Source organism: Phyllostomus hastatus, unplaced genomic scaffold (genome assembly GCF_019186645.2).
Source record: "Phyllostomus hastatus isolate PE091 unplaced genomic scaffold, TTU_PhHast_1.1 phas_contig_86, whole genome shotgun sequence".
Classification (NCBI taxonomy): Eukaryota; Metazoa; Chordata; class Mammalia; order Chiroptera; family Phyllostomidae; genus Phyllostomus; species Phyllostomus hastatus.
Window position 1 is genome coordinate 69,032,020 of NW_025333977.1, and position 10,211 is coordinate 69,042,230.

Consider the following 10,211-nt stretch of genomic DNA (forward strand, 5'->3'; position numbering starts at 1 on the left):
TTAAGCACTATAATTGGCAAAGGAGATGGAGATCACAGAATGTTTTTCTGTAAACTACTAAAATTAACTACAAATAGGACAGATGCTGTAAATCTTCACAGACTTACTTTTGATCTATAATCCATGTAGCTCAAATTGCACCAATGGTGCCCCTTCCTCTGCTAAGAAAAAACTTAGATTACTGTATGTGTAAGGTTGCAATGCATTTGCTGTAAGACTTGGCTAATAAAATAGAAGAATATCTTCTCTACTAAGATATTCTCTACTTCTCTACTTAGTAGAAGTTAACTTTAGAAAGTGCTCTAAATCTTTTCCTCTTTCATGCTTCCTTAAAATAAAGTTCCTAAAACACTGCTCTTTTCTGTACACATGAGGTGACTTTCCAGCATTTTTAATGCACAAAGAAATGCATCAGGGTTCCTTCCTCCAAACAAAGCAGTAGTTTATTTGGAAACTGAAAATAGATTGTCTCCTTTGCCTACCAGAAAGAATGAAAACAGCACAAATTGACACAAATGTACAGAAAAGTACAGTTTCTATTACAAATTTCCACTTTATCCAAAATATAATGAGGAAAGAAATACCACCAATATTTCTTTTCTTGCAAACATCATTTTGGTAAATAAAGGAACAACTATTGCAAATGAAGTGACAACACTTGGCAACGTTGGACAATTCTTTCCAAAGTACTTTACCAATGGAGATCATAACCTGGCAAAGAAGGAGATGATAGATTTTTTTTTAAAATTTGGATTCCAACCATTGATTATAATTTATTTGGTAAAAGGGGTTCTCATTTATTTTCACAGCAGTGATTAAATCTAAGTGGAATCTACAAAACAAAGCTCAAGAATTTCTGGTATTCAATCATACATGTAATATGAGATACATACACCCTTCTATGGGTCACTTTTATACTTCAAAAAAAAGGCTAGAAACTTTTTAAAGGGGAAAATAGTCATTAAGGAAGTTACTTTAAAAACAAGCTTCTTATTTCTCCAATATCACTGAATAAAAACAACAACAAAAAATACTGACTTCCAGCCAAGATGGAGGTGTAGGTAGATACACTTTGCCTCCTCACACAACCAAAAGGACAACAAATTTAAAAACAAAAAACAACCAGAACTGCCAGAAAATTGAACTGTATGGAAACCAGATAAACAAGGAGTTAAAAAAGAAACATTCATCCGGACAAGTGGGAGGGGCAGAGAGGACTGGCTATAACACAGTGGCATGGAATCCCCCACCCTGGTGAATACCTAAGGCTCCATCCCTTATGACGTAACAGGAATGCCAAAACAAAGACATGTGGCCCAAATGAAAGAACAGATCAAAACTCCAAAAAATGAACTAAGCGACGAGGAGATAGCCAACCTATCAGATGCAGAGCTCAAAACACTGATAATCAGGATGCTCACAGAAATGGTTGAGTATGGTTGCAAAATAGAAGAAAAAGTTAGTTAATGTTTTTTGAATGAATTATGAACGAATACTTTGCTAAACTTTATTTTGCTTTTTCTTCCCCCTCCCTCCTCTTATTTTGCTTTTTGATAGATGGGGAATGGGTGGTGGCGGCACTGTCTTGAGTTTATACCAAGTAGAATCCACATTTCTGCATAAACAGCAGAAATGATTTGCCAAGTATAATTTATCAATTCTGTTCAGAAGACATCTTACTCATAATTGGGTTGTGCACTGCTGTACACTTCACTGGGTATTCCAGAATTACCTGAATCGCGCAATAAGATAGGGAAAGCACCTGTACTCCCTGTTGTAAATACAAATAAATGTTATTAAATTATAGGAGTGAATTATTATTTAGGAATTACCTCTAAAAACAATAAAACCTGAATTACAATAAAACATTAATGTACATGGTATAAATAAGTCTTCTTAATTTCTAATCTTTGCCGTCTGCTTATAGTCTACAAAATCACTTGGCACTTAAAAGCCCCTATTTCAGAATAGTAAGATTCATTTCCTCTTCATTTTTTGTAAGGTAGTATCTAGTCTAGCCTCCCCAGGATCCCAGGCTATCAATATCCTTCAACAACAGGTTCCATCCTCTCTCATATTAAATGCATTTATTTGTTTATATCATATCTATAACTGCAATTACCTACTCCTCAGGTGACATTTTAAATCTCTCCTATTTCAATACTTATGAAATGGGAAGCATTGAGAGCACTATTCACAAAGTGCATACAACTTTGAAAAAGACCCTATTATTCTCAAAACAATTTTATTCACATCTTAAATTAACAACAGAGGCTTCTTTACAGAACTGACAAGTTTAGCAATAAATTAAAATAATTTTAAAGTCAATGTTGTACAAAAATGTTAAACTAAGTAAAACAAACTTTGAATACCAACAGTTATACGATTAATGTCTATACAAAAAAAAAATTTTAATGATGATTTAATCTTCAGGAATTATTTCAGGAAGACAGCCTCAGAAAATGAGACCTAATGTTCAAATCCAAGGCTGGTTTCTTCATTACCAAGAAGAACAATTACCAATATTTGCACTGTAATTAATAATTTAACATTTCTTTGATTTAAAAAACCTGTAGTTTATATTAATTAAACTTAGATCATTTCAAACTAACTATACACAGTTTTACAAGAATATCTCCATGTAACTATATGGCTGCAGTTTCAGAAAGTTTGAGAGCTGAGGCAGTTTCTGATAACCTTGGCTTTCCATAAAAAGTGAACACTATACCAGCAATTATACAGCTCACAAAACACAGGAGTCTGAAAATTTATATGAGATCATAGCTTGATATGTTATTGCACACGATTTTACAAAAGTCTGTATTCATTCATACATACACTCAGACAATAAACATTTACTGAGCTACCTGCTAGCAGCCACTGCCCTTGAGAAGTTCACTATCTAAAGAGTAATCAATGATAAACCATGTAATCCAATAAATTATAGTATAATGTTAAGTGATACAATATAACATATAATATATAATATAGAGAGATAAATCCCTCTGACAAACTCATTCTGAAATATGCATTATTTAGAACCTTGCTAAGTAGAATGTGGTCCATGAACCAGCAAAACTGTCAATACCTAGGAGCTAGTAAGTCAGAAATACAGAATCTCAGGTCCCAAGCAAATCTACTAAATGAGAATCTGCATTTTAACAAGATCCCCAGGTAAACCCAATGTATATTTAAATTCCGAGAAGCAGTAATCTACAACATGACTGAAAACCAGTAAGTAAAAGTGACATCTCATACTTTTAAGATCTTCAGGCTCCATCCTGAGCCTTTTTACAAATGTATACACAATTTCAACAAATGTACCTACCTAGGTTCACAGATCAGGAACAAACTGGGAGATACCACTAACAACAAAGAAAGAAAATAGGAAAAACTGGTAACAAGCATTCTCAAAATGGGATCCCTGAGTGGGGTCATTTAACATAGCAACGATCTACCCTATCTGTTCTAAAGATCTCACTATGTTACAGAATTGTAACAGTAACTGATTTTCTTAAATGTTATTCCTCTAACCAAATCACAAATTCCTTAAAAACAGAGATCTAGCTTTATTCTTATATACTTACATTTGCAAAACTGGATGATCCTGTTATTTAGATGAGTTTAAATTGGGCAATGAGATATTACACACTTCAGAAAAATTTCTATCTGAAAAAGAACATGACAGCATTTTTTTAAAAAGAGTAAAACCTCCCTATTCTGTAACAACCCATTAACCAAGCAGTCTAAAAGTAGAGGCTTTACTGAACCACTGGCTCCAAATCCTAATATCTCTTCTGACACTACTCAGATTCACTTCCAGGGGACAGATGAGTGGAGTCAGTAGAGAAAAAGGAGAACAATTAAAACAGAATCGAGGGAAAGCAGAAATCACAGAAAAACTCAGGGTTCCTCCACTTACAACAATTAAAAGAGGAAAAACAGAAGGCCACATCAAAGATAAAGCAACCCAAAAGAGACCAAACGGTACTTCTAACAACCATGCACTCCATGTTCCTTGCCCCTGTGAACCAGACACATGCTCACACTCCTCTGAACAAAAACTCCTCAAAGATACCTTAACTCTAGAAATATTTCCCTCCTCGCCTTCAATCAGCATCTGGTAACAGCCAGTTTGCAACACAACAATTCATTCCTCCAAAACAGCAAGCTTCATGAAGTTCTAGTCACTACTCTCCAAACAAATCCATTTTCTTGCCTATGTCCTTGCTCATGCTATCACTCCATTCAGAGGCCATTCCAATCCGTTAATCTGACTGAATTATCCCATGTTAGTCACTAGCCATGTGTGGCTATGTAACATTTAAAATGTGGCTAGACCAAGTTGAGATGTAGAGTAAATGTAAAATACACACTGGATTTTAAACACTTGGTACAAAAAATGTAAAATTATCTATTTTTAACAATGATTGCACGTTAAAATAATATTTGGGTATGTTTGATTAAATAACATACAAAATGAAAATTAATTTCACCTGTTTCTTTTTAGTTTTTAATATGGCTAGTAGAAACATTGAAATTACGTATTTGGCTCACAGTGTACTTTGTACTGAACAGCACTGGTCCAAATCCTATTCATTCCTCAAGGCCTAATTCAAACACCTCTGCCTCCATGAAGTTTTCCCCCAGTGACTCCAAGTGGAAGTGGTTTCTGCCCCCTGATGTCTCGTAACACTGTTATTCACATTCCCAGAGAACTGGATCAATTCTACCTTGTCACTGACGCACCTGTCAGAGACCCCCAACTTCAAAATAAGCAAATTGAGGAAAGAAACTACATCTAGGTCATCACAAACTTTCCTTCTACACCTTGGAGTGTACGTGCACTAAAGTAACACTAGATGTCAGCTAATTGAGAGCTGAATTTCCCAAGTACTGTACTACCTATCCCTTTCAAAGACTTCATTTATTGTCAGGGATTCAAGTCCATATGTACAAATATTCTGTATTATTTTTACGCAGAATGTCAGTGAGCTGTATGGACATTTGATGAACAGCGAAACCTGTAATTATCTAATACATGTGGCTAACACATTTAAATTGACTGTAAAAATTCGACAAGCCTCTCAAGGTTCCATTTTTTTTTACGATGTCCCTAAAAATGTCCTGTGAACATCAACTATTTCAAAAGTAGGAGCCTTTCCTAAAGATGAACAACACCGCGTGACTAAAGTCTACCAAAAAACTATTGGAGAGGCTCCCCACAACCCCGAGTATAAATCAGGTAAGCATTCAAGCGCTTGGGAGCAGCAAGAGCAACGGCCCACGTTGCATCCAAAGCTGTGAAGCTCGAGCTGTGAGGAAAGTGGTAGGAAGGAAAAGATGACTTGTGTGAAAGAGACGAACGGTGGAAACTGCTGGAGCTCGAAACGAGAAATAAAAACTAAGATTAAAAAACGTATATATCAACTATGTCGGAAGGATCCTCCGTGGGTGTGTGTCTCAACCTCTGACCCCGCGGGCAAAGGTGGCAAAGGTGATTTCAAGTGGTCTGTTCTTCAAGTGGTATTCCAGCGCCTCAGACCCGCACCGCGAAACTTCCTCAGCTGTCTACTCTAACACCCACGACCAGGGGCTCCGGCCAACCCCGGCCCTGAGCCTACCCCCTGTAGCACACTTTGGAAACCGGGGGACGAGGCGGAGGGCCGCACTAAGGCCCAGCACCCCGACCACTGACGCCCCTCTCCCTTCAAGTCCTCTCCATTCAAGTCCGGTCTTAGCCCCTCCGGCTTTAGGATGGATGAGGCCACCGGGCAGGCAGAGGGGGCGGGGCAGGGCGCGGGACTCGGAGGAGGACCGGCCTCCCGGTTCCACGCTGGTGCCGGCTGGGGCCTCAGAGAGAGGCAGGGTGGTGAGAAAGGAGAGTGGAAGAGCAGCGAGAATCAGCCACGGGCTTCCACTCACCAGCTGTCGTCGCTAGACTGTGGCAGTGGCGGGACTTCTTCCCCTTCCGCCATTGCTGTTGACGTCCACGTCACTTTGCCGAAAAGTGGACCGGGCGCCGAGATACACTCTGAAACCCAATGTCGTAAAAGGCCCTAGGAAGCCTAGGGCTGAGACTCCGGAGAAGGAAAGAACGAGGAAGGAGGCGAGGGACGGGAGGAACACGACGTCACGACGTCCAGAGGGCCAAAGGCATCATTAAGGGGAGGAGATCAGGATGAGGCTGCTTCCCCTCCAAAACTACACGTCCCAGGATGCCACGGGGCCCAGGCTGGTCGGGGCGGGCGGAGCTTGGTGGGGAAGGTAGTTCCAGGAGGAAGCCCAAGTGAGCGTCGCTCCTTGGCGTCCAGTTAGCGTCTTCCTGCCTATTTCGCGTGTTACTTAAGAAGTCAGTGTTGAGAGACTTAACTAGTGGAGGGAGGAGGGGAGGTGGGAATTCCACTTCGAACGTGGAGATAGGAGGTAGGAACGTGCCACATTTCAGTAATTTTCTTCTATAAAAGCTGGGTTTGAGGAAAGTAGGGTGTCGAAACATGGCAGGCTCATCCTTATTTGTGGGGTGCAGTTAAAAGAGCAAATGGAGGCTACATACTTTATGTTTGAATACTTGGAAGTTAGTTTATAAAAGAAGTTAAACAGTAAAAGAAATATGTTCTACTTTCCCATCTTTATAACTATAGCTTCCTATAGCTTCCTAACAGCCTGGAAGGTCAAGCTCAAATTTAGGATTCTAAAATTCTTCGAACTCCAAGCAGGGAGAGCGGCTCACGTTTCTTTTCTTCCCACCATACTTCCCCTTCACACAGATGGGCTCCTTGGCCTTCTCCCCATCCAAGCTTGGTCACGCCACCACCGCAACCAAACCACTGGCTTTTAGTCCCCACTTGACCCTTCCCGGGCCTGGGGTGTGGCACAGGCTCAGAAGGATGGACCTAGGGAAATGCTTCTCCCGCGTCCCCGTCCCGAAATGATTTTGCAGGTCATGGAACCAAGTAGAGCTACATGTAACAATATGAATAAATCTGAAAAGTATGATGTTAAATGAACTGCAGAACAACTGGTCATATATCATTCATATTTGGCCTTAGACAAAACAATATATTGTTTATGAATAGATACATATGTCTTTTTTAAAAAATTTGGGGAAATGATATATACAAAAATCAGAATGACAGTTCTCAAAAACAAACGCAGCCAGGCGTTAGTTCAAGCAGTAAAGAGAGATTTTATTCAGAAACTGCTGGCAGTAGGGGAAAGAGCTGAGCTCCATTCTGATTTGTGCAGAGGTGACTAGGGGTTTTAAAGGGAGAATGAGGAAGGGGGAGAGTAGGGGCTCATTAGTCAGAGAAGTGAAAAATTACAAAGCGTTGGTCAGTGTAATTGTGACTAGGCCAGCTGTGTCTGTTAGCTGGTAATATTTGAAGTAAGAATTCTATCCTCCCACAGAGACTGGGAGACAGAGGCCGTATCCTTCTGGATGATTGCATTTCAAAGGAATGGTCTTAGGTCCTTGGGAGAACAGTTCTAAGTTATGAGATATGGATTCACAATCATAAGCTCTTTCCAGTAAATAGTCCAAGAAAGAGAGGTCAGGAGCCTATCATCAGGTGTTGTTGGCTAGAACAAACAGTAAATTCTCTTGGCAGCATTGAGCTTTCTCAGTCAGGCACTTAATAGAGAGCTGGGGTTCAGTGAGGACCTGGGGTCACCCTAGGGACACAGGCTTATATTGCTAGAAACCATGCTAGAGTTTGGCCAAGTTTCTTAGTGCAGGGGCTTGAACACAGTATTTTTATCAGCAGAAAGTTCTGTAGTTCTCACAATTATATTTAGGGGAGGGCAGGAAATGGCTTCAGTTATATTTTTAATATTTTGTTTCTTAAGAACTGAGAAGGAGCTATGTGGGTGTTCAGTGTTCTTTAGAGTCTGTACTTTGGTCTCTAAAATGTTTCATAATTTTAGAAAGTATTTGATTAAAATCAGCACAAATCATAGTACAGCTATTTATTTATAATCAAAAACATGTTCACTCTCTTCCCCAAAGAGGGATAATACAGAGCCACATGTTATTGCACCTACTTCTAAGCCCAGGATCTGCATGCTGTTCAGTTTTTCTATGGGAAAAATTTCTTTTAACATGGAATGAGGGTTTAGATCACAGCTAACAGGAAGACTAAAAGACATGAATCTAGGTTAAATTACTGTCCTAATATTCAAGATTTCTGTTGGTTCCCTTTCATTCCTATCAGTGGCTTTTCAGAAGGTTCTCTAAATTTCAGAAGGTTTTAAAAACTATTAACTCAGTGACATAGCAAGCAGTTGTTCATTGGTTAAGGTGATTCTAATTCTCAGTTGCAATTCATTTTTTTTTAAACTTTTTGTTTTATTTATTTTTTATCCATATCTGAGGACACACTTATTATTTTAGAGAGAGGGGGGAGAGGAATATTGATGTGAGAGAGAAACATAGATCAGCTGCCATGACCAGGGTCAGAACCTGCAATCCAGGCATGTGCCCTGACTGGGAATTGAACCTGTGACCTCGGTTTACCAGACAACACTCTAAACAAGTGAGCCACATGGGCCAGTGCTGCAATTTATCTTGAGTGTAATTAAATCACTGACTGCTTTATACACCATGTGGTAAAATATTATTCTATTAAGAATATATTATTTGACATTTGCAAGCAGTTCTTCATTCTGTAGAAAGGGTCAGAGTCAGCTTCATGGGTATACAACTTGTGCAATAACACAAGGCCCTATTCTTGGAAGGGCCTGGGACTTGGTTTAGTGCCCTGCAATTGTCATCTTGAAATTCATAATAATTTTGGAACAAGAGGCTCCTCATTTTCATTTTGCACTAGGCCCACACAAATTATGTAGCCTATCTTAGATAGGATCAATATGATGTTAGTTAGTATATAACCCATTGGGAGATAAGGTTTCAATTGAAAATGTTTAGCAATGATATTTTGTGAAATATTTGTCATCTGTCCTTTTTCTCATTAACCTGTTTTATGCTCTACTGAGCATACTCTGAGGTCATGATATTCACCAAAATGACATCCTCTTCCTCCAGTGGTAATTCTAGGAATCTGGTTGTTAGGTCAAAGCCTTGAACTTGGTATTTCTTTGATTTCTTTTTCTTGAACAGGTTCCATTGGTTCACTCTTTAGGTTTGCTCAGGTTTAGCCTGTTGATATACAGGCTGCTGACTTACTGCAGATCTCAGTGATAGATGAGTATTCTTCCCATAAGCCCTTTCTCCTCTTTCTCTTGCTCTAAATCGGGACCATCTATACCTTCCCCTCACTTTGGCTTGTCTTCTGAAGTGACAAACACCACACTGGGTTGTTGATCTCCAGGTTGCTGAGTTAGTGTACAATGCCTGGCTGATGAGCTTTCTGATCATGAGTTCTTCCTCTTGCTCTGGATCAGGTTTGACCATATTTTCCCCAACATGCCTCACTCCCTGAGGCGACAAGGACCACACTATGCCCACAGAACATTTTCTAGGTGGATGCAAATTTTTATAGGTGAAACTTTGAGTATTTTTGTGCTTTAAAAAACCCCTCAAAGTCCTGCTGTTTACCTGGATTATTATAGAATATGGTAAGCTTTAGTAGTAGATTTCTGCTTAAAATAAAAACCTTTTCAAGGGCTAGATGAAATTTTATGATGACATTATCTGCCTGTATTTTCTTACATTACCCTTTTCTCCTTTTGTAAGAAGAGTTCATCAATAATACTGTTACAGATGGGGAGAGAGACCTGAGTCAGGAGGCCTTGTCTTGCCCACAAGAAAATAATTCAAGTGAGAAACAAACATGTATAGTGGAAACGAGATAGCAAGTTTATTTATGAAACACATACAGGCACAAAGCTGCAAGCAGGCACCTGGCAAGTCTAAATGCCCCACATACAGAGGTAAGAAAGTTGTTAGTAAGTTTATTATTAAGTTAGTGAGTTTGTTCTATACACTTGAGCCAAGTCTACAAGTGGGTACTTGGTTAATCTAAGTACTCCGACTGTTGGGGTTTGGGGGTTATATAACTTAGCTAGCTTCCAGAGGTACCCCTCCTTCTCCCCCTTCTAAATTTTAGGAATAATGTACAGTTACAAAGGTTTTCTTTCTCAGTTGGTAAAGCCACTTTGTCTTAGTGAAATTGTTACAGGAGCTTCTTTTTCCAGCATAGAATCTCAAGGACTGCCCCCTACTGCTTCCTGTATGATTCCTGCTTGTGAAG

The 10,211-nt window shown here is 39.3% G+C and overlaps 1 protein-coding gene across 3 annotated transcripts in view; it reads right to left on the bottom strand.

Moving 5' to 3' along the window:
- TBC1D23 (TBC1 domain family member 23) overlaps positions 1–6,102 on the bottom strand; it is a 64,969-nt gene extending 58,867 nt beyond the window's left edge. For 2 of the 3 annotated variants that reach the window (XM_045851620.1, XM_045851619.1), the window contains exon 1: positions 5,926–6,102. In XM_045851620.1, the coding sequence (XP_045707576.1) occupies positions 5,926–5,978 (53 nt within the window). In that variant the 5' untranslated portion in view covers positions 5,979–6,102. Of the gene's footprint in view, positions 1–3,587; positions 3,670–5,925 lie in introns of all 3 variants that reach the window. The other variant, XM_045851621.1, reaches the window with a different exon arrangement.
- Positions 6,103–10,211: the final 4,109 nt, after the last annotated feature.